A 25,024-nucleotide genomic window follows, 5' to 3' on the forward strand; every position below is an offset into this window, starting at 1 on the left:
AATAAAGGTACTAGCAGTTGGTGAATGGGCTTAAATTTCTAAATGGTGAGATGAACCATCTCTCTCTCTCTCTTTTTTTTTTTTTTTGCAATTAAAAGTATGGTACCTTTTGGTTTTTTTTTTTTGAGAGCGAGTGTGCAAGCAGGGGATAGGCAGAGAGAGAAGGAGAGAAAATTCCAGCAGGCTCTGCTCTGATAGTGCAGAGCTCAGTGCAGGGCTCGAACTCATGAACCCTGAGATCATAACCTGAGACAAAATCAAGAATTGGATGCTTAACTGACTGAGCCACCCAGGGACCCCAAAGTATGGTACTTTTAATGAATATCCAGTGTTTCGGTAACAGTTGATGGCTTCTGTTTCCACATATAGTAGTATTGGTCAACAGTGCAATAAGAGGAAAAAAGCTAAGTACTAATAAAATGTCAAAAGATGATGTTTGGGAAAAAAAGTAATGGATGTCTAGAGTTTTTTTTTTTTTCCTCCTGTGAAGACCTTTTCATTTGGTTTAAAAGCAGAGGATATATTACACTCTAATTATTACCACACATTTTTATTTCATAGTATATTTGAGTTGTAGATGGCAAAATAATTAAGTATGTGATTTAAACAACTGTAACCTGCTTAGATTTGTACATCAGGTTAGATCTGAAATACTACTTGAAAGAGCAGAGGTTTTGTGTTTAATTTGTATTATGCTGACTAAAGTTTTTGTTTTTTCTATCCCCCCCCCCGCCCCCCATTTAGGTTTTATAGGATCACATTAACAAAAGCACCATGGAGTTTTATGAATCAACATATTTTATTGTCCTTATTCCTTCAGTAGTTATTACAGTAATTTTCCTCTTCTTCTGGCTTTTCATGAAAGAAACATTATATGATGAAGTTCTTGCAAAACAGAAAAGAGAACAAAAGCTTATTCCTACCAAAACCGATAAAAAGAAGGCAGAAAAGAAAAAGAATAAAAAGAAAGAAATCCAGAATGGGAACCTCCATGAATCTGATTCTGAGAGTGTACCCCGGGACTTTAAATTATCTGATGCCTTGGCTGTAGAAGATGAGCAAGTTGTACCTGTTCCACTGAATGTAGTTGAAACTTCAAGTAGTGTCAGAGAAAGAAAGAAGAAGGAAAAGAAACACAAGCCTGTACTAGAAGAACAGGTCACCAAAGAAAGTGATGTGTCAAAGATTCCAGGCAAAAAAGTAGAACCTGTCCCAGTTACTAAACAGCCCACCCCCCCTTCTGAAGCAGCTGCCTCAAAGAAGAAACCAGGGCAGAAGAAGTCTAAAAATGGAAGCGGTATTATAATCTATTCAACTTTATTGTATGATTGTATTTGTTTTAATGACTTTAGAGCTTGAAATTTAGATACTTTGTTAGGTGTGTATACAAAATGTTAAAAATATGGAGTCTGAAACCAAGAACATTGTCATTTTCACTGTGTGTTTGCTTTCATTAACATTAAATGCTGATAAAATTATTGATCATAAAACAGCATTTAAAACTAAACTTTATATTAGAAATATGGAAAAGAAACTTAATGGAAATATATAAAATTCAACTGTTTTACTGGAACTAGTAAGGACCTATAAATATCAGCAGTTAGAAACTTCTGTTTTCTAATTAGTGTGATAGGAATTAAAGATGAAAAGATAGATACCGTTTTTGTCTTTAATTTTGCAAATGTTTTTCATACAGCTATTTTATACTAGGCATTATACTAGGTAATAGGGCTGCAGTGATAAAACTAGTGCGTTTTCAAACTGTCGACATGAACATAAATAATTATTGTAAAATGTTTAATATAATGATTTTGATATGTTTAAACCAGTGTAGGAGTTCTAAGTGGATCACTTAGAGGATGTAATGCCTAAAATTAACCTTAGAGGTTACGTAAGTACTAGCTGGTTTTTGGGTGGCTGGGAAGGGTGGGATAGGATATTCTAGGTAGAGGGGTTAACAGATGTAATGGAAAGCCCATGAGAAATGGTGTCATGACGTGTGAAACTACAAACAGTTTTTATGAAAGGACTTGTGTTTACCATTAAGTTGTTTGTGTGTCTTGTGGAGTGTTGAATTCGTTATATTGGATTTTAAATATTTGTTTGCCAGCTATGATCAAGGCATGATGCTAGAGAAATCAGAGTAAGCACTTCTATTTTAGTGGGGGAGAAGGACATGTAAGCCAGTAATGAAATGTGACTTACATAAGAGATGTTTGAAGTATACAAGAAATGCAGATGCCTAAACAACTACTACTTATGGGGATCAGAGGTAAAGAGCTTTACAGAGGAGACGGTGCCTGAGGTCTTCCAGGCACTGAATCACTTCACCAAGCAGCTTAGTGGGTCTCATTCTATACTGTCAGAATGTCACTTAGATAGAGATAGGAGTACAGTGTATTTTTGAACCATGAAATAGGAGGTTGGGAGTGGTAGGACACAAAGATGAAAAGACATGTAGAGGCTAGATCATGATGGTTTTTGTACACAGCGTTAAGGAGCTGGGGTGTTATAGTTTAGCCATTGTTGAAAATTTTTCAAGCCGGTCAGTTTATATGGTCTGGTCATATTTATATTTTAGAAAGATGTCTTTGGCAGAACTTGGGGAGGACAAGTTTTATGGAGTAGTATTTAATATAGATAATCTAGTTATGAGATTATTGTTTTCCAAAGTTAAATTGGAGGACTGAACTGTGGTAGTGACAGAAGAATTAGAAAGTAGATTAAAGGGGCACCTGGTTGGCTCTCAGTTGGTAGAACATCCTACTCTTGATCTCAAGGTCGTGGGTTCAAGCCCCACATTGGACCGGGAGCCTACTTAAAAAAAAGTAGATTAAAGAGGTCTATAAAGTAAAAACAACATGACTAATCTTATTGAATGAGGTATGGCAGATAAAGGAGAAGGCAGAATCAAGACTGATTATCCAAGTTTTAAGTTTCTCAGGGTTGGCATACTAAAATCTTGGAGCCAAATCTGGCCTGCTTTCTGTTTTTTATGGTCCATGAGCCAAGAATAGTTTTTATGTTTTCAGTGATTCGAAAAAAGTCCAAAAAAGAATCATATTTTGTTAAATGTGGAAATTACATGAAATGCAAACCTGTTTGTCTAGAAATGAAGTTTTTTTGAATGCAGCCATACTCATCCATTAACGTATGTGTATGGCTGGCTTTCATACTGCAACAGCAGATGAATAGTTTTAATTCTTTTTAAAATTTAATTTATTCATTTATTTTGAGAGAGAGAGTGGGGGGGAGGGAGAGTGAGAGAGGGAGTGAATCTCAAGCAAGCTCCATGCTCAGCGCAGAGCCCAACGAGGGGCTCGATCCCATGAACTGTGAGATCATGACCTGAGCCAAAATCAAGAGTTGGATACTTAACTGACTTGAGCCACCCAGGCGCCTCAAATAGTTTTGATAGAGTCTGTATGGATATGCAGACATATTTAATGTTTGGGCCTTTACAGAAAAAGTTTGCCAATCCCTGATTGGTAGGTGGTTGGTAGCACTAAGATAGGGAATATTGAGAGTGGATGTATATGGAGAGGAGAATGCTTTCAGGTTGTGTTTCAGGTTCCTATGGGGGGCCACTTACATAAAGAGCAATTTAGGATGCAATAGGATATGTAAGTGCAGATGCATAAGGCTAGAATATAGACTTGGAAGCTGTAAGCATGAAAATAGTTGTTGAAGTCACGGGTATAGATAAGCACATCCAAGGGAATTGTTTAAATTAAAGGTACTACCCTGAAGAATACCAGCATATGAGGTATTCTGTAGGAACAGTTTACAAAAGAATTTGCAAAGGAATATTTCAAGTGTAAGAAAAGAATTGTGGGAGCTGATAGAGAATTTTTGGGAGCTGATAGAGAATTTTTGGGAGGTGATAGAGAGTTTTAAATTTTACTTTATTGTGGCAAAATATACAATAACATTTACCATTTTACCATTTTTAAGTGTATAGTTCTGTGGCATTAAGTACGTTTACATTCTTATGCAACCATCATCACTAGTCATCTCAGGAATTTTTCATCTTCCCCAATAGAAACTCTGTACCCATTAAACAGTAATTCCCCATTTCCCTCCCTCCCCCCCCCCCCCCCCCCCCCCCCCCCCCAGCCCCTGGTAACAACCATTCTACTTTGTTTCTGTGAATTTGACTAGTCTGGGTACTTTATATAAGTGAAATCATACAATATTTGTCCTTTCATGATCTTATTTTACTTAGCCTAATGAAGACAGAATTTTAAGGAGGTAGAGATCAGTAGTATGAAATGCTAAATAGAAGTCAAAGAAGAAATAAAGGATATTGGTAGAGTATGGCATTTGGGATGCTAGCTTGCTCTGTAAAATCCTTTCATGGATAATGGAAGAGATAAAAATCAGGTTGCAATTGACAAATGATTGGTAAAAGAAGTACAGATCATTCTTTTGTTAATATAAGAAGAAATGGGTGTGGGAGGCTGGGAATTACAGTGGTGGGAAGGATTTTCTTTTTTAAGATGGTAGGGATTTGAGCATGCCCATAGGCTGAGTAGGATTAAGAGTGGCTGAGAAATGGGATATAAAAGAAGCAACAAGTATTTTTAGAAGTCTTGATGAAATTAAAGACAGGTGTAACAGAGTAAGAAAGCTGGAATAATACTATTAGAGAGTTTAAAATTTTGAAGGTAAAGCATTCTGGGAATTATTTACCAGTAATTGAATCTTCTGGTGTGTTCATTGTTTGCTATGATGACTTTTCATTTATTTTCAATAAAGATGATCAGGATAAAAAGGTGGAAACTCTTATGGCACCTTCAAAAAAGCAAGAGTCATTACCCCTCCATCAAGAGACTAAACAAGAAAGTGGATCAGGAAAGAAGAAAGTTTCTTCAAGGAAGCAAAAGACAGAAAACGGTGAAATGTGTAGATAATGTGTTTTATAAATACTAATTCCAGAGAAGTACACTTAGGACAAGGATCTTAGAACTCACATGCTCTTCAGTTCTCTGCTTAATGTGTACTATAACAATGTTAATGCTAAAAGAAGTCCAGGGATCTCTTGAGTCTTGTGGTTTCATAGTGTTTTGACAGATGGCCAGGGTATATGTTTGTGATGAAGAAGTTTATCTGAAATTTAAAAAGGACAAAGCATTTATTAAATGGTCTCAATGGAGTTTTGAAAATAATGTAAATAACATATAAACTATAGAAGAAAAGTATTCCTGAAACATTTGTACTTTTTTTTTTAATATGAAATTTATTGTCAAATTGGTTTCCATACAACACCCAGTGCTCATTCCAACAAGGAAACATTTGTACTTTGAAATATCACTTAAAGATTATGCTTGAGGACATTGTCTAGATATATCATTACCCTATATTCCCAATTATTTCCTAAACATTGTTTGCATGTATATGTGGGAAGCATCCCATTAAGAGTGATGGAGCAGTTTGTATATGTTCAGAATTGTCCAGGGAAAACCTCTGTGAAACGTGTGTAGATTAAATGGTGATATTCAAATAATATTGGACAGTGGTATCAACTAGTGCTGGAAAATATTAAAATTAGAAAGAGAAAAGATGAAATTGTATTACTTGCACGAAAATTATGATGTATCAAGCAACTAGGTACAGAAAAATATTACCCACAAATATTTCATAAGATTAAATATTTATTATAAATTAAAATAAATTTTTTTAATGTTTATTTTTGAGAGAGAGACAGTGTGAGCCAGGGAGGGGCAGAGAGAGAGAGAGAGAGAGAGAGGGAGGGAGGGAGAGAGAGAGAATGAATCCAAAACAGGCTCCAGGCTCTGAGCTGTCAGCAAAGAGCCTGATGCGGAGCTTGAACTCAGGAACTGTGAGATCATGACCTGAGCTGAAGTCGGATGCTTAACCCACTGAGCCACCCAGGCGCCCCATATTATAAAAAAAAACAAAAAACAAAACGAACAAAACACACTCTTCTTGCCCAAAAGCTTTTTTAAAAAGGTAGGAAGATAGATTTCCATATGTGTGCAGAAGTTTTTATCTTTAGCCAGCAGACATCAGACTTTAATGTTCAAACTCTTAAAGTTCTTCCTGTTAAAAGTAGGAACAAAGTGTAAGGAGGCTTCCTTCCTCCACTTTTAATGTTGTTCTGCAAATTTTAGCCAGTTCAGTAAGATGTGCCATGGAAATTACAGGCATAACTTTTAGAAATGAGACAATATCTGCAAGGAACAATGACTGATTTTTGTACCTAGAAAGTGGAAGGAACTCCGTTAAAAACTTATCATTTGCAGTAAGAATTCGGCAAAGTACAAACATAAATAAAGATTAGTAGTTTTCCTTGGGCACTAATTAAATGTGAATGGATTTTTTAGTTAAAACAGGAAGACAATGAGAACTAACGAAAATATAAAGGATATAGAAGAAGTTTTCAGATAGTGTTAGAAAGGAGATACGCTACACACTTTCAGATAACTTAAATGATTTACTGTAGAATAATATTGAATTGCTACTGCTTAATTAGAAGTGTGTTTTTACTTTATGTTAAATGATAAAATAGGAATTTAAAGCCAAATTGACTTGGTGTTAGATATTTGAAAATAACTGCATTTCTCATTGAACTTAAATGTGTGTACATGTTATTTAATTACTCTGCTGTAAAACCCTGAGTAATTCTAATTTTGTTGAACTTAAATTGCAGTCTTGGTAGATGAACCCCTTATTCATGCAACTGCTTATATTCCTTTGATGGATAATGCCGATTCAAATCCAGTGCTGGATAAGAGAGATGCTATTGATCTAATTAAACCTGACCAAGTAGAAGGAATCCAGAAAGCGGGGGCTAAAAAATTGAAGACTGAAACTGATAAAGGTAATATGCAGCATGTAACAATTTGTATTGAAGAAACACGTTTTTGAGTTCTGATGGAGTTGAGTAAATTTTCTCATAGAAACAATGAATGGTAAAAGAATTATAGAATCTTTGTAATAAAAGGTTTATTGGTAATTTTCTAGTCCAACCTGCTAAGTTTTATGGGGCCAGACCCTTGAATTTGACTTGCCCAAGATTTCACAGCTATTTTGCTGTCTGATGATTTTTTCTCTTATGCTATGGTCTCTTGTGAAGTTTCTGTGCTAATTCACAACCACCATTCATTATTATTTTACTTTTTTAATACACTTTTTTTTTTTTTTAAAGAATAATAGTAGCTTCACAGCAAAATTGAGTGGAAAGAACAGAGAATTCCCATACCTTGCTCTCACGCACACACATAACTGACTTTTTAAACTTATGATGTTGCTGAACTATTAAAGCCTTGGGCTTCTCTGGGTCTAATGCTTGGCAGTTGGTTTTTAAGGAAAGGAAGTTTGTGCTTTATGTAAGAGCCCCCGAGGAAATTGAGTGAGTCAGGGGATGCTTGATGCGTGGATTTTTTTAAATGTCAGGATTGTTTGTATATATTTGGTATTTGTAAAATCATATTTCCTTTTTTAAAAATTTTGTTTCCTTTTTATAATTATTTTCATGCTTATTTTATCACCTGTAAGGTTTGATTTGTATATCATGATTATTAAGTTTAAATGAGAATATTTGTGAACATACTTGGTACAGATACTAGCATACTAGACATTGGAATGATTTTTTTTTAAGTGAGGGCATACTGGCACTTTAGTATTCTGTAGTTTGATTAAATTTTAGTTAATATAATTGTTCCATAGTATATTAAAGATGATAAACACTTTTTCTCTCTTGACTGGAGCATTTTTTAGTTGTCTGACCTGAAATATAAATCTGTTTTCTCTTGCTGTTGACTTTCTGGGTCAAGAATTCTTGATGCTTACCTTTGCTGAAGTTATTACTTGTGTCTCTTAAATGCCAATTCTTTTCTTTTTTTTTTTTTAAGAAAATGCTGAAGTGAAATTTAAAGATTTTCTTCTGTCCTTGAAGACTATGATGTTTTCTGAGGATGAGGCCCTTTGTGTTGTAGACCTGCTAAAGGAGAAGTCTGGTGTGATACAGGATGCTTTGAAGAAGGTAAGCATGTTTTTTAGTATGGGCATGTTTGGGAACAGTGATGAGAAGTTCACCAAATAAGACTTTTGCTAGAGTAATAAATTCATATTCCCATCATTCATACTCCAAAGCACATAGTCACATTTAAAAGTTCTGGAATGGCTTCAGAAGTTATTTTGTATATCTATACTAATCAGTACACTTATTTAGTCAGGTGTCTGACAAAAGTGAAGTGCTTATAAGTAAGATGATTTATAGGGCTTTAAAGTCATTTGACACTTAACACCGTACCTTGCTTTGCTCTGTTCTGAAGGGAAGGTAAGGCGATTTCTGGATAGAATATATGGAATGCTTTTGTGACTGAAGATAGCACACTTCAGAGAACTTGGGAATCTTTGCTCTTTTGTGTGTGTGTGTGTGTGTGTGTGTGTGTGTGTGTGTGTGTATGAAGTATCATCCTTCTAAAATAAGTGATTTGGATGGTAGAACCGCTGCTATGATGGACTAAAACTTGTAAACAAAAAACAAACAAAAAAAAACAATCCATGGAGTTAATACTTAATTTCTCATGGGTCAGGCTCACTATATTATCATGTATACTATGTCATACTGGAAAGGTGACAAGTTTTCAAATGTTATTTGTGTGAGGTAAGATGACACGGTATCTGATGTTCAATATTAGATGTGGACTTCACTATTCTTATTCTCAGCACGGGTGCGCGCGCGCACACACACACACACACACACACACACACCCCTCATTTAAAACAATGAGTGGCTTTCATTTTTTTTTCGTTAAAGAGCACGCGAGTCCAGGCTATCCCCCTCACCTGATTACCTTTAGTAGTCTCCTATTTGTTGTTTCTGTATCATTTCCCCATATAAAGCTAATCTGAATTCCCAGTCTAAATTGTTCTCTCTGCTATTCTTTCTCATAACCATCTGGGCTTTTTTTGTCATAGCATTTATCGTAGCATATTAAGTCTGCTATACCTCCAAGTATCTATTGACAGTGAGTTTTACAAGTCTGGCATTTTACAGTGTAGTATGCTTGTTGGACGGTCTCCATGTGGTGCCAACAATGGCTCAGTGTAAGCAAGGTGTTCCAGGGTAATCAGGGTGAGTGTTGTAACTGTGTGACTTTGGATATAATATCTGATTATTCTGTTGCAAGAAACTTTCTTGAAATACTTGACTGAAGAATTTGTCCTTTGATTTATTTTAATCGGCTAAGTATATCTATCTTAAAGGGTTTCTTAGTTATTTGTGGGGATAAGGGAAAAGCCTTCAGCTGAAGTTTTTGTGTTATACCCAGTGTTTGAAATTACTGCTTTTTAAAATTGAAAATAATTGCTTTTAGTGTTCTCTTCTAAGGATGTTGGTAGTGACTTAAGGGGGCAAGAGTAGTTATTTTATTGTCTGAGATAGCTTTGAACTCTAGAGACTGGGGGGTAAATCAGCCTCCCCGTGTTTTAGTTGTTTTAGGCAGGCCAAGGAAAAAGTTGGGGACTGTTAAAGGTAGTGTTTTGAAATAGACTATTTTGCAGCTTCACTTTTTTTCCCTATCTTTGGAACTTTTTGTTCCAAAATCTAATTATTCTGTGTTTCTCGTAGAGTGGTTCTGTTCTCATCTCCAGGGACACAGTGTCTTTGTAGGTCCCCAGTATTTGCAAAGGTAAATTTAGTTTCTCCCTTTTCCTGTCATAGGAACTGTTTTGGTCAGACCTTTTAATAGATATCAAGTTTCCAGGTATAAGTAAATCCCCACCCCTAATACTGCTCCAGAGGAAGGGGGAAGATAAATGCAGGATCACCAGCATAGGATGGAAATGGAGGAGTTAGAGGACCTGCTGGCCAGTTAGATGAGGTAGCTAAAGAAGAGTCTAGAATGAATGCTTGTTTTTGCTCTTGAGTAACTTGGTAAATTGTGGTGACAATGCTATTTATGAACACTTTGCAGAGGAGGAGAGAGTAGAGGATTGTGAAAACTTTTGTGTAGTTGTTTTAGGCATCCTCTGAATCATTGAAGTAGATATATTCATTTCACAGTTGAATATGTATTTCTCTGGAGTTGAAAAAAAGATCATAATGGGTGTGATTTAGGAAAATACTCCACTATCAGCAATACACATGGTGGATGTGTGCTAGACTAGAGAGAATGTGGGGAGTGCTAAGAAAATTCAAGAGTGAACCCTGAGAAACGCCAACATTTAAAGGGCAAGGAAAGCCACCGCAAAGGATACTGAAGAGGAGTAGGAGGAGAAGCAACACCAGGGAGACAGTGGAATCACAGACACTTAGGGATGGTAGAGAGTTCACCAGTGAGGGGAAAAGTCAACAGTGACATGCTTTAGAGAGATGAAGGATGATAAGGACTGAAAAATTGGATTTGATATCATCAGTGAAAGTTTGATTGAAGTACTAGACTGTAGATAATCAAATGAATAGGAAAGGGGACAGTGTCCACCCTGAATACCTTAGATGGGAAAGGGAAAACAGTAAAAGCTAGAGGGCTTGCAGAGTTGAAGAGATGTCATGTGTTGTATGTGTGCCTGTGCGTGTGTGTGTGCACGTGTGTGCGCATGTGCCTTATGTTTAAGCTGCAGGATACTTGTGTTTTATATTAGAGTTAATATCCTGGGTTCTAGAGTCAGATTTCCTGGATTCATATCTGAGTTCTGCCACATTGATATTTGTTTGGCCTTAAGTTACATAACCCCAGTGTCTCACTTTCCTCTTCTCCCAAGTGGGAATGATAATCAGGTTTTGAATATTAAATGAAATAATACATAGTAGGCGCTTAGAGTTCTTAGCATACAGTAATTGCTCAAAAATGGTAACGGTTAATGCATTAGTAAGAAAATATTTGATTTGATTATTTTAGTCAGTCATTCTTGGTGTTGACCTTTAAATGTATTTGCCTCAATTATGTGATTTTTCAACTTTAAATTGTTAACTCTTCTGACTCTATGCTATATAATAGGAGGTTTGCCTACTTAAAATTTTTTCCTACCCCTTCTCCTTTTTCCCGTTCAACTTTTGTTGGGGATAGCATTTGTTTGTCAGATACTTAAAACATTTAATGTTTACTTTGTGACTATAATTTTCATGTTTTAGTCGCAATTCTGCAGGTTAATGGTGGGTTCAAAGCTTGATAACAGTTCTTTTGCCATGGTGTCTGTATTTGTCTCTTGGTTGGCTGAATTTATTTTTCCTGGAATTTCTTCAGGAAAGGCTCATAGAAACTATTATTTCCCAGGTTGTGGCAAGTTAAAATGCTTTTTTGTTGTCATTATAGATGAATGATAATTTGATGGGGTATGATATTTCTGGGTTTCACTTTCTTTCCTTGAGAATTTTCCTACTTGCTTTACCATTCTTTACTCAGCTGGATAGAGGTCTAAGAACACACTGAATTTTGTATTCTTTTCATGTATTTTTGTCAGATTACTCTCACAATAAAAACATCTTTTGGGCAACCCACCCAGATGTTTATTTTTTGAACTTTTCCAGTGTCTACCCTACCGTACAAACATCAAGGGATTCATTTTCTTTTAAGTTCAGCAGGAAATTTAATATGGTTTTGGCCTTGACTCCTGTGTCCTCTATATTTCTTAGGATAAAGCATATCTTTTCAGCCATGAGATTTATCCCTTAAAATAATTGAAATAATGGGTATCAAGTAAGCATATACTAAATCTTTGCCTATTGTCTTTGTGTTTCATGTTTTAATCCTAAGAGAAAAGCTTTTGGTTTATTTCTACTTCTTTTTTTTTTTTTTTTTCACTTCTCTCCATCCTAGACTCTGTCTCTTAATATATTTCAGCAGCCTGTCTCTTTTTGTTTTCTACTTCTAATTGGATTGTATTTCTGAGATAGCGTTACTTTTACTTCCAGTTTGGGTTTTGCTGGCTCATACTTCATCTCATTCTGTGGTCTTTTCTTTGAGCTTTTCTTGTGAACTTTATTCTTTACTCTTGATTTCCAGAAATGACTACTATAAGATTTTTAAAACTCATAGTGATTTTTTTTTATCACAATTTTTGTCTGCTTTTTGACAATCTTTTTTGGTGATTTTTCTTCACTTGTCATTTGTTTTTTGTGTTTTCTTTTTTCATGTATCTTGCATAGACTTTTTTGTCTTAAAAAAAAATTTTTTTTAAGTAATTACTTTGAGAGAGACAGAGACAGGACGAGCAGGGGAGGGGTGGGGGGGGGAGGGAGGGAGGGAGGGAATCCCAAGCAGGCTCCTTGCTGCCAGTGCAGAGCCAGACATGGGGCTCGAACTCCTTGAAACTATGAGATCGTGACCTGAGCCAACCAAGAGTCGGATGCTCAACTGACTGAGCCACCCAGGTGCCCCGACTCTGTTTTCTTTTTGATCTGTACTCCTCTTTTAGTGAGGGTGTTCCTCTTGGATAAACTCTGTGCCTGGAGATTGACAATGAAGGACCAATGCTAAGTGCTGTTCTTTTCAGGCTGTATGTGAAAATAAGTTCTTTTAGCCTTTCTGTCTTACAGATAAAAGACGTCACTACAGAGTATGACTATGAAGAATTTCTCCCCACTCTGCCTCACTAGCTGCTTCCTTTGAGTAAAGTTTGTATGATTTCTTCTTCATTCTCACTTCCTTTGCTTCTTGAGCTCTCCTTCCAAGAAGATTCCTACCTTCTGTCTTTGTTCCTGATGTCAAATGGAAGATAATTGGTTTTTCCATATGCTGGTTGATTGCAGAGAACTAGGCACCAGGGCACTTCTGTAGTCTTGAGTATATTTTGACAGGGTTGTGGAGCACCTGTGTTTGATCTCCATACTTTTGGCAGTCTTTTCTGATGTTATGCTTTGACATTACAGGTGATTGTTTCATTTTGGTTGTTTGTATTTTGGTTTCATATTCCTCTTTTGATCTTTTAGGAGGAGAAGGGAGAGATTGCAATCTTGACTCTGGGTTTAAAACTATAGAGTCCTATAATTCTTTGTAAAAAATTTATTTCTTGGTTGATATGTATCCTATTGTATGCCTCAGAATATAGAATGATAAAGTGAATCATGAATCATGAATGATATTTCACTGACCAGGATTTGGCAGTCATTCTACTTTATACGTAATTGTGAACTCTGCATTGGCCCAAGAACATTTGATATTAGATGCTTCATTTTCATTAGCTCATGTTAACTATTACTAATTCTGTATTGATTTCTCTACTGTAGTCAAGTAAAGGAGAATTGACCGCACTTGTACATCAGCTTCAAGAAAAAGATAAGTTACTTGCTGCTGTGAAGGAAGATGCTGTTGCTATGAAGGATAGGTGTAAGCAGTTAACTCAGGTGAGGACATTTTTATATTTAAGGGATATATGTTCTGAATCAGAAGCAGTAAAGGACTTCAGAAACCATGTATAATTACAGATTTAATTATTTGTGTAGTAAATTTTACCCAGTTAAAGTCCATTTCTTATACAGTTGTGGTGGTGGTGTCTCACTTTGTCATGTTGTTTAAGCCTGTGGTTGAATTATGAATTTAAAGTAACAGTGCTTCTAGATACATTAATTTAAAATGACAGAAACATTTGCACACTGGGGGCATGTTTCATTTGGATCTGACTTAGAATTAGTCTCTAAGGAAGCACAGAACTAACTAGGTGTGATCTTGTTTAAATCCAGTAGGATAAGTGTAAAACTTATACCGATAATTTATTTATAAAGGTTTTTGTGATAAATATTGGTAACTTTTAATCAGTGAAATTCTTTAAACCCCAGAATTTTACTCCAGAAGGGGGGGAAATCTTTAAAAAATTGTGTTAAATAATATAGATTTCCAGTTATAAATCAGTTCTGGGGATGTAATGTACAGCAGTATAACTATAGTTTGTAATAATATGTTGTATATTTGAAAGTTGCTAGAAAGTATATCTTAAAAGTTCTTATGAGAAAAAAAATTATAACTATAGTGGTGATGGTGTTAACTAGACTTAATGCGGTGATCGTTTTGCAATGCGTACAAATCCCAAACCATGTTGTATACCTGAAACTTTCATAAAGTTCTATGTCAATTATATCTCAAAAAGAAATTATATAGACTGAGAACATAATTGAAATTCTATAGAAAATGTGGTTTTATTCTTCCTGAGGTGCTTGTTTCTCCTTTTAGGAATTCAGTACGGCACATGAGGTTTGTATTACTCACAAAACTGCTTGATGACATTAGGATGGCCTCATTTGAATATAAAGCCTTTTAGGTGAATTTGAACTAAAAAAAGTTAATGGAAACACTTGGTCAGATTAAGATTAATCAAAGTTGTTACTAAAATAAGCATGTTTCTTTAAGATTAGAAACCTTAGTATAGTTTTATGTGACTATGGTTTTTGGACTATAATTTAAAAATTAAAAAGCTATCCACTTTGTGGTAATTCATTAAGCTATACACGTAAGATATATATATGCTTTCTTCCTAAGCAGTATAACACCTTGCAGATGTATGTGAACTCTTGAGGGCAGCCATTAAGACATAAAAGTTTTAAATTTTGTCAGTTTCTTAGAGGAGGGTGTATAAATTGATCATTCTTGCAAATAATTTAAAGTTGGTTGGCTCTTGGGGTGCTTGGGTGGCTCAGTCAGTTGAGTGTCTGGCCTTGGTTCAGGTCATGATCTCTCAGTTTGTGAGTTTGAGCCCCACATCGGTCTTGGCTGCTGTCAGTGCAGAGCCTGCTTCGGATCCTCTTTCCCCGCCGCCCACTCCCCCCCCCCCCCCCATCACCCACGTGAACTCGCTGTCTAAAATAAATAAAACAGAAAGAGTTGGTTGGCTCTCTTTTACTTTGATGATTAATATTTGTTCTGGGAGTTCATGATAGTTGCAACGTAAAATGAAATCACCCTTTTGATTTGACTTGGGAAGACAATAAAACTTTGAGTTCTGATTTTTTACTTTCCCTTATTCCAAGCTTCCATTTTGTTGTAAGCATGTCTTCCTTATCTTTTCTCTTAGGAAAGAGACTTCTTCTTTTCCTCTGCTAGATTTTTTTTTTTAAGCCTCTTTCTAAACCCTAAAAGAGAGCTAGTACCTGTGAATAATAGAGAATTAACTCTTTTGCTTTAAAACATCTCTTCCAATAAATAAATAAATAAATAGGTAGAAAGAAAGAACGAATGAACGAGCTATTCTTTCTTCTAATCAAGTTAGAATATAGAATTTATTCTAGGTTCAGCTCTTTAGCTCTTAGACCAGAAAGTGCATCTGGAATAAGAGTAAACAGAACAGCAAAGTGGTTGTGAAGGAATTGGTGTAAAGGTAGATGCAGGTAAATGCAGAAGACAATTTCTTTTTTTTTTTTTCTTTTTTTAATGTTTATTTTTGAGAGACAGAGTGTGAGTGGGGGAGGGACAGAGAGAGAGGGAGACACAGAATCTGAAGCAGGCTCCAGACTTTGAGCTTGTCAGCACAGAACCTGATGCAGGGCTTGAACCCACATACGGTGAGATCATGACTTGAGCTGAAGTTGGATGCTCAATGTCCCTGACAAATTCTATTTTAAACCTTTGATCTTAGGGGTACCTCATCTTGATTTCAGCTCAGGTCATGTTCCCAGGGTCATGGTATAGAGTGCCACATGAGGCTCTGCACACAGCAATGAGCCTGCTTGAGATTCCCTCTTTTGCTCTCTCCCCCTCCCCCTCCCCCCTGGCCCTTTTCCCTGTTTGCGCGTGCTCTATCTCTTAAAAAAACCAAAAAACACAAAAAAACTGATCTTAAGCATGTAGTTACTTCAAAATTCATCATTGTTTTATTGACATCATTTTGCTGATGCTAAAAATGTCTTTATTATAAATTATGGTACTTACTTTTTTAATAAAATGTTTTCATAATTTTTTTTCTGGTTTATTCTAGGAAATGATGTCAGAGAAAGAAAGAAGCAATGTGGTTATAGCAAGGATGAAAGATCGGATTGGAACGTTAGAAAAGGAACATAACGTATTTCAAAACAAAATGCATGTCAGTTATCAAGAGACTCAGCAGATGCAGATGAAGGTATATTTTTACTTTTTGAAAACAAAATGAAATTTTGCATTCATTTAACTAGGAAACTTTAAATGCCTAATATGTGCAAGGCAGCGTGCTGGGCTATGGTATTATAGCTAGTTAAACTGGCTCCCTGCGTGTAAGTAAGCACCTTTTCTAGGTGCAGATGAGGAAGAAGCTGGAAGGTGACATGTAAATATACTCCATTACAATATTGTAGTCCCCCCTCCTTATTCCTTTTCACTTTCTGTGGTTTCAGTTACCTGTGGTCAACTGAAGTCTGGAAGCAGATGATCCTCCTTCTGACATAGTGTCAGAAGGTCAGTAGTAGCCTAATACTATGTCATAATGCCTATGTCATTTATCTCTCTTCTCATCATGTAGGCATTTTATCATTTCACATCATCACAAGAAGGGTGAATTCAGTATAATAGGATATTTTGAGAGGGAGAGGAACACCTTCATGTAACTTTTAATATAGTATATTATTAAAGTTCTGTTTTTAGTTGTTAATCTCATAACTGTGCCTGATTTATAAATTAGTGATATGTGTGTGTAAGGAAAAACATAGGATACCTAGGGTTTAGTATTCTGCAGTTTCAGGCATCTATTGGGGGTCTTGAAGGTAGGTATTCCCTGTGGATGGGGGGATTACTGTAGAGGTAACCAGTGGGCGCTTTGGAACCATTGGGATGAAAGGTGGGGAAGAGAGAGGTTATAGAGCAGACTTGTTAGAAATGATATGTAAACTGTATTGAATGTTTTGAAACAATCAGGCATTATTAGAGAGTGAAGAAATCGGCACTGGGTTATTACTTGGTGTGATTCCTTAGTTCTGTCCTTAGAGGTGATGGGTCCATGGGTCTGTAAAGGGGTCCAGGATGGAACCTTTTAATGCGTGCTACTCAGGTGTTTCTGATAGAAATTGCCCAGTGATAACGGTTTTTGAGAAATGCAGTAGCAGTTGTGTTTGGAAATCAGTACTAGAATGAGGAGAAGATCTAGAGATATAAATAGAGACCCTATCTTAAAGGGACTTGTATACTGAAAGACTAGGGAGCCGCTAAAGGAGTTTAAGCAATTCAACAGTGTGATTTTATTAGCAGGTTTTTTTTAAGTTTGTTTATTTTGAAAGGGAGGAAAGTACATGAGCAGGGGGAGGGGCAGAGAGAGAGAGAGAGAGAGAGAGAGAGAGAGAGAATCCCAAACAGGCTCTGCACTGTCAGCACAGAGCCCGACTTGAACCTGTAACTCACAGATCATGACCTGAGCTGAAATCAAGAGTTGGATGCTTAACTAACTGAGCCGCCCAGGAGCCTCAAGTATTTTTAACTATTACTCTGGTAGAAGTGTGGAGAGTGGAATAAGGAATAATTGGAAGGCTTTTGCAGGAATCCAAGTCAGAGAACAAGGGCCTGAAATCAGATGTTGACAGTGAGAGGTTGAGTTTGAGTGATAACAGAAGAGTTAGTAGATGGGGCTTGGTGATGGAATAGAGAGAGCAAGAGAAAAATTATAATGAAGGATGACTCCTAAGGTTTTTGCCTAAGTGACTTAATCTCTTGTTACTTTCACCTGTCTTCTTTCAACATGACACAAGGTTCAGTTCTTACTGTCTTTTCCATATATTGATCATTTTCATGATTCCAGTTAGCCTGGACCCATGGTTGGTTGGTTGGTTTTCTTTCTCTCTCTCTTTTTAAGATTGAAATACCACTTTTACTATTGATAAAGAGGCTATTGAAGAACATGGTTTGGGTCTGCTTGCCTGGTGATCTAATAATATTTCCCCTAATTGAACTCTCTGAACCAATGATTTTTTTAATTATTTCCATTACTAGTTGATGCTTCAAATTTGGAAGCTCTTGTGATCACCTTATATTTAACATATGTCTAGAATCAAACTCTTGTTTTTGATCAAGTTGTTTTTATTTTCTAATATTTGAGGCATCATTATCCTTATGCTTGAATCCTTTGACTTCTCTCTCTTGTCCAGTTCATAGTTTGTTCTGAAATCTTAAAGATAATTTATTTCTAGGTACTCTTGCATTCAGTTCTTAGCTATTACCTTAGTTTATTGTTTCATACTAGTATCATTATAGCCCCTTTTTAATAGGTCTCTCATTTCCATTTTAACATGTAATATCAGGTTTTTGTTTGTAAGATACTATTCTAATCACATTGCTAGTCTGCTGAAAATTTTAAAATTAATCTTTACTGTTATCTAAGTCCCAGTGTTTTCCATGGAAATAAACTAATAGCAAAAAAGTAGTGAATGAATCTGTGGTCCGGTTCTTACCCTGTCCACTGCTGTCTGCTTTCATTTGGTCCAATCCTCTCTCTTTCCAAACCCCAGCCATTTGAGATCTTCTTTCCCATTAATAAATAGTTCTTCTTATTGAAGAACTGATTTTCCTACTCTCAAGGGATCTTTTCTGTTTCTTAATTCCTACTTCCTAGTCATTGGAAATTAGTCAAGTACTTATAGCACCGTCTTTTATTGAGGATGGAAGGTGATTTCTCATTTTTCTTTCCTTCTCTCTCTCTCTCTTTTTTTTTTTTATTTAATTGCATTTAGAAGCCAAGATATAGGTTCCATATGAAAAGTTCTCTGAAAAATAGAAACATATACTTTAATTTCTCTTAACTGAATAGGTTTACTTAAAATTATTAAGATTATTTCACATTCTAAAATAAGGCATATCCCTATGGGAATATAAGACTCAGTGTTCTTTATCTTTTGGTCCTGTAGTTGTGAAATAAGAGGCCATAATATTTTAGTAGATTTTTGAGTGATAAATTTGCCATCTATTTGGTTATAGCTCAATTTGTAACTTAATATAAATATGTTGAACATATTTTCAGTTTTTATTTTGATTACTTTTGATTACTAAGTAAATACTGAATAAACTTTTGATTACTAAAATCTTTCATTACAAATACTGCTAACCTCAAATTGATATAGGTTTAAGATAGAGTTAATTCTATATGAGTCTTTTGGGTAGGAACAAAATTCAGTGTCTTATTTCTCAAACATCTCTACATGTATTTATTTTACATTTCCAGTATAAGAGCAGCAAGCATCTACTTGCATTCTTGGATGTTGTGGCAGCTTGTATTGACTTTGCATTCATCACTATCAAAATATAATTCTTCCCTTAAACTTCTTTATATTTATTTGAGAAGGATGGTTCAGACTTCATTCTATTGATGCTTTTTACATTCTCATCATAATAAAGTTTCTTTTAAAAGTTAGCTTTGGCAGTTATTGTTTCTAAATCTTATGTTTGTAAAATAATTTTAGTTCCAGCAGGTTCGTGAGCAGATGGAGGCGGAGATAGCTCACTTGAAGCAGGAAAATGGCATATTGAGAGATGCTGTCAGCAACACTACAAACCAACTAGAGAGCAAGTATGTTTCCAAATGCTTTATTTTTAATTGAATGGCAGAATATTTTCATTAAATGGCAGATATTTTCTTGAGCCATCAAAATGTGTTTGATAGTAATTGGTTAGATTTCTGTATTTTACATGTTTTTAAAATGAATTAATTTTCACAATTTTTTTTTGCTATGTGAAGAACTTCTTCAGCTAAACTATGTGATAAATACAATGCTGGCGCAATGGAACATTGTCTACAAATTTGAGACTGCATTTATAAGTTTTAAAACATCTATCCCCGTTAACAGTAGTTCTCAAACTTTATTATTCTGAAGAGCATCTGACATGTTTGTCAAAAAAGCATATTCTTGAGTCCTACCTCTAAAAGATTATGATTCACTGGCTCTGAGGTAGAGCCCAGGAGTCTGCATATTAAGGCACATTCCTTGTGATAGTGATGAAATTGACTCTGGGCCACACTTTGAAAACCTGTATCTTGGAGAAGACTAGTAGCATGCTTACAAGAATAAGCACTCCGACTGATTTTAATAGATTTTCAGAACACCAGTTTGAAGGTGACAATGTTGACTTATGTTCATGAGTATGTGGTCATCCATTTCTTTTGATTATTTTATGGTGATTTTGGAATCTGTGTAATTGTTACCAGAGTGATTCAGAGATGATACTCAACCAAACTTCATTATTAGTAGTTGCTTACAACTTTTCTGTTTCAGTTGGCTATAAGTGGAATTACTAACTCAGAAAGACTAATAGAAAATATGTTTTGTTTGTTCTTTTTATGTGTTTGTAATAATAGAAGGTTCCTAATCCAGTTACTGTTTTCAGGCAGTCTGCTGAACTAAATAAACTACGCCAGGATTACGCTAGGTTGGTGAATGAGCTAACTGAGAAAACAGGAAAGCTCCAGCAGGAGGAAGTCCAAAAGAAGAATGCTGAGCAAGCAGTTACTCAGTTGAAGGTGACATATTCCCACCTTTATTTATCACTTCATAAATAATGTAGACGTTAAACTTAGGGACCTAAATATAAATATGTACGTAGGTTTGAGAAACGTAGGTTGAGTCTTAAAAGTCTAAGCACTCTGCCTGTATAGAAGCTTGTGCATTAATGAAAGAATTGAATATAGGCTTGAGTTTCAGGTTGTAGACTGTCTGAAGATAAGAAAAATGAAATTTGCTGATTGACAGATACAAGCCGACTTTCTTCTTGTATATAGAAGTTAGGTTCATAAGGGTGAGGCAAAAACCATGTAGTTAAAATTACCTTCAATATCACTTATCCATAACTTGGACTTTTCAATAAGTTCAGTAAAAACTATTTTTCTTCTAGTATTGGAATGGATGATTTTCCTTTGCTTTAGCACAAGACCAGGAAATGCTCCAGTAGCTTTCACTTGAGCCATACTACATAGTAATTCATAGTAATTCAGCTGAGTCAGTTTCTTTAGATATCAGAATGGTACTTAGTATCATGAGAAGGTCATGCTGAGATGTGATACATGGGGTTGCTCAGGCTACAGAGGAATAGATTTGTTCCTTTTGTATCTTATAGTGTATGTACATTGAATAGAATGATGAGAAGTGTCCTTTCTTCCTTTGGGGGGAGGATTTGTTGAACATATAGTTCAATTTGTGTAAAGTCAAATGTATTAGATTCTTAGGTCTTGGGTAGAATTCTTCCTGATAGCAGTTCCAGAGTAGGAGGGGTTAAGAGGACTTTGACAATAAATGAAGGTGGAAAATAGTGCAGTTTTTATTTTTTTGAAGTTTTCAAAAAAACAGAAGTCCCTGTGGGGGATTGATAAAATTTGTCTTGCTGGTGTGTTTGCTGCTGGAACTTAGGAATATGGAAGTTCTGTATGGATATGGATAAGCATATAGATGATGCTGAAGGTTATAGTCATCATTGAACTCTTGTGCTGTACCTCAAAATAGGAATTTTAGGTACCTACTGAGATTTACCAGTAAAGATACCATCCTGTCTTTTGATAGCCAGTTGGCTGAAGAAGTAAAAATGGATAGCTAAATGGATCAGATCTATACATAGTAGGAGTTATAGTTATCTATCCGTATTCAGTTTCTGTAAATGCTGCATATTGGAGGATAGAATGGCTGTGGCTGATAATATCTTTGCAGAAGTCTGGGCGTATCTGCTTGTTTTAGTAATGTAGGAGATGATTTGTTGGAATAGGTGGTTTTATGACAGGACTAAAGATAGAGGATGCTTTGTTTTTTTAATTTGAAGGTTTGTGATTGTGCTGACTTACCCTTTTTTCAGGTTCAACTACAAGAAGCTGAGAGAAGGTGGGAAGAAGTCCAGAGTTATATCAGGAAGAGAACGGCAGAGCATGAGGCAGCACAACAAGGTAAGGTGAAAAGGTATTCATGTAAATTTAGTATATAGTCCTGCTTAAAATCTTCTTCCCTCTGTATATGAAGAAAGAATAATCTGACCTTTTTGTTTAGGCCAATAAAAATAGCTTTTATACTTTCAGAGTACCTTTATTTCTTTAAGAGTTCTTAGAGTTTTAAAATAAACTCTACTAGCTTTATCTTGAAACATTGAGTTGCAGATAAAATTATGGTTTCTAAGGTAATAGTAACCTAGCTGTGCGTTTCCTATCTGAATTTATTCCCTTTGGTTCCTTGATTACTTCTTTATTTTTCCTTTGTAAGGGAGGACTCACTTCCTTTATGGTGGGGGGAAAAAAGCATTACCATTCCAAATAGTTGACTTAAAACAGTCTACTTAAATGTTAACTTTCATTACTTATTTATTTTTTTTAAGTTTATTTATTCTGAAGAGAGAGAGAAAGAGAAAGCAGGGGAGGGGGGCAGAGAGAGAGGAAGGGAATCCCAAGCAGGCTCTGTGATGGCTGCACAGAGCCCGACGCGGGGCCCGGTCTCATAAGATGTGAGATCATGACCTGAGCCAAAATCAAGAGTCAGATGCCTAACCGACTGTGCCACCTATGTGCCCCTCATTACTTATTCTTAATTTGATGAATCCATCTGGGAGGTAATGGAACTTGTATTATATGTATTATTCGTCTCTATTACTCCTTTTCTCCCACAAAAGAGGCAGTGAGCTAGTTAAATACAGTTCTAAGCAATAGGGTAGGTCATACGGACTTTTAGCTTTTTAGACCTTTGGTTTCCTCTGATTCCATATACCTGGCATCCCTCCACCTCCCTATTTCCCTTTGGCTCAAAATAAATATACCCACGCTATTTAGAGGCCTTTTTCTTTATATATAAAATTTATGTTTATGTTAAGATACATTAGCTTACTTTTATTTATTTTTATTTTTTTAATATAATTTATTGTCAAATTGGTTTCCTTACAACACCCAGTGCTCATTCCAACAAGTGCCCTCCTCAGTGCCCATCACCCACTTTCCCCTCTCCCCCACTGCCCATCAACCCTCTGTTCTGTGTTTAAGAGTCTCTTATGGTTTGCCTCCCTCCCTCTCTGTAACTTTTTTTCCCCTTTCCCTTCCCCCATGGTTTTAAGTTTCTCAAGATCCACATATGAGTGAAAACATATGTTATCTTTCTCTGACTGGCTTATTTCACTCAGCATAATACCCTCCAGTTCCATCCACATTGCTGCAAATGGCAGGATTTCATTCTTTCTCATTGCCAAGTAGTAGTATTCCATTGTATGTATAAACCACATCTTCTTTATCTATTCATCAGTTGAAGGACATTTAGTCTCTTTCCATAATTTGGCTATTATTGAAAGCGCTGATATAAATACTGGGGTACATGTGCTCCTATGCATCAACACTTTTGTACCCCTTGGGTAAATTCCTAGCAGTATTAGCTTACTTTTACAATTACGTTTCATCAGTGAAGCACACATGAATTTTGATAAGAATTGTAGCTATAAACTATGTATCTCTCTATAAACTATGTATGTCACTGTAAACAGTAAAGCTTCACTCTGACTAGAAGCAGTCACTTTTGCTTTTAGTATTTTCTGTCACTTTTGCTTTTAGTATTTTCTGTCATATTTCTAAATAAGCATATTATTTGTACTTACACTGTTATCTCTTAATAGGCATCTGTTGACTTTGTATTACAGGAAATGAGGACTTAACACTCCCACACCATTGCTCCCACCTTCCCAACATTCTACCAGTAATGGCTATGCATTCTTTTTGATTACATCAGCATTCACTCTTTGCATCATTAGGACTTTGTGACTCAATCCTGAGCCAAGATAAACATTAAAACTGCAATTCTTCTCATAAACAATATTAATTTCCTAGAGCTTATTATTGCTTTATGTTTTTAACTTGTTTGATCCTCATTTTCTTATTTAAAATTTTACCTGTGGTTATACTTCTCTTACCATCTTCCCTCTTCCACCTTCACAACATATGAAGTACTGGAGAATGTTTTCAGTTTTTTGGGGGATATCCCTCTGGAGTCCTCTGTCTTCCCGTTCCAGTACTTGTTGTTTTCTAGGTTGGCTCCATGACTGTCTTCCTGAGACTGCCTATTGTTTGAATACTCTGTCACCGCCATCTTTCTTGCTTTCCTCTCTCATTCAATAGCATATCTTTTAATAGCATAAGAGTATGCCTTTAAGTACATTTGTTGAGGCTTTGCATATCTGAAAATGTTTTTATTCTTTCTACCTTCATGCTTGATTGGTAGTTTGGATGTAGAGTTCTAGGTTATAAATAATTTTCCCCCACAGAAATGTGAAGGCATTCAGTGTTTTAACTTTTACTATTGCTGGTAAAGAAATATTGTGCTCTTTCGAGTTCTAATCCTGAAATGACCATTATATGTTTAATTATCAAGAGTTCTTTTTTGAGTTGTGTTTCATTCTGTTACTAGTGTCTTGTTAGGGCATTAATAGATTTTCTTAAAATGTGATATGTGCGCGCACACACACACACACACACACACACTCTTTTTCTCTCTATATGCCTCCCTTCCTTGATGGTAGTGGTGGTGAACTTGTTTATGTTATGGGGCCAAAGGCAGCTCTCATGATACCTGGTCTCTCCATTTCCTGAGCCTTTCCAGATTTCTGGAACACTTTTCCCTTCCAAGTTAGTGATCATCTCTCCATTTTATCTTAATTTCTGTGATTTGGAGTTACATTCATACTCTGATTGCATCAAAGATAGTTTGTGCTTGTTGCTTATTTTCTTTGTTGTTTTGGGGTCATTGCTAAGAAGAGAAGTAGGCAGACAAGTTTTACTTTATTCTATACCAGCGCATTTGTTAACCATCAGCATCTTTCTCTGTTTTCCAGGTAGGAGAGTATGGGGAATTTATAAGAAATACGCTAGATAACTTTCTAAGTGTCTTTGGGGGAAATGAATGCTTTCAAGAAATGATACAACAGTTTTAAACATTCACGTACCATTCGGTTAACACATTTATTGAGTATGTACTATGCGTGAGCCTTGGACACTGCTCTGGGTATAGAAAAAAGGCAATCTCTGATCTCAAAAAGCTCACTTCCTGGGTGAGGAGAAGAGTTAGTACAGAGTGGCAGGTTCTGTGATTAGGTAAACCAAGGCTGCTCAGGGGAGCCATGTGCAGGAGGGGAAGAAGAGGAAAGATTCAAGGTGTGTTCTCTAGAGGAGATAA

The 25,024-nt window shown here is 35.9% G+C and overlaps 1 protein-coding gene and 1 long non-coding RNA gene across 12 annotated transcripts in view; one reads left to right on the plus strand and one right to left on the minus strand.

Annotated features, from left to right (window-relative positions):
• Positions 1-25,024, plus strand: part of KTN1 (kinectin 1) — a 107,531-nt gene that overhangs the window by 34,609 nt on the left and 47,898 nt on the right. For all 8 annotated transcript variants that reach the window (XM_042943324.1, XM_042943322.1, XM_042943321.1 and 5 more), the window contains exons 2-10: positions 745-1,297; positions 4,759-4,896; positions 6,674-6,844; positions 7,878-8,008; positions 13,199-13,315; positions 15,877-16,017; positions 19,313-19,419; positions 20,235-20,367; positions 21,687-21,774. In XM_042943324.1, coding sequence (XP_042799258.1) covers positions 775-1,297; positions 4,759-4,896; positions 6,674-6,844; positions 7,878-8,008; positions 13,199-13,315; positions 15,877-16,017; positions 19,313-19,419; positions 20,235-20,367; positions 21,687-21,774 — 1,549 coding nt within the window. In that variant the 5' untranslated portion in view covers positions 745-774. The remainder of the gene's footprint in view (positions 1-744; positions 1,298-4,758; positions 4,897-6,673; positions 6,845-7,877; positions 8,009-13,198; positions 13,316-15,876; positions 16,018-19,312; positions 19,420-20,234; positions 20,368-21,686; positions 21,775-25,024) is intronic.
• Positions 778-23,653, minus strand: LOC122222743. Of its 4 annotated transcripts, none has more exons than XR_006203838.1 (5): positions 23,454-23,653; positions 18,308-18,619; positions 7,816-7,963; positions 4,693-5,109; positions 778-885 (listed from the first exon to the last, which is right to left on the minus strand). It is a non-coding gene; the product is annotated as an uncharacterized LOC122222743 (long non-coding RNA). The 4 variants fall into 4 exon arrangements; XR_006203836.1 differs by having other exon boundaries at positions 7,816-7,966; positions 23,454-23,652; XR_006203837.1 differs by lacking the exons at positions 7,816-7,963; positions 18,308-18,619 and having other exon boundaries at positions 23,454-23,635.

The sequence above is a fragment of the Panthera leo genome, chromosome B3 (genome assembly GCF_018350215.1).
Source record: "Panthera leo isolate Ple1 chromosome B3, P.leo_Ple1_pat1.1, whole genome shotgun sequence".
In the NCBI taxonomy this organism is placed as follows: Eukaryota; Metazoa; Chordata; class Mammalia; order Carnivora; family Felidae; genus Panthera; species Panthera leo.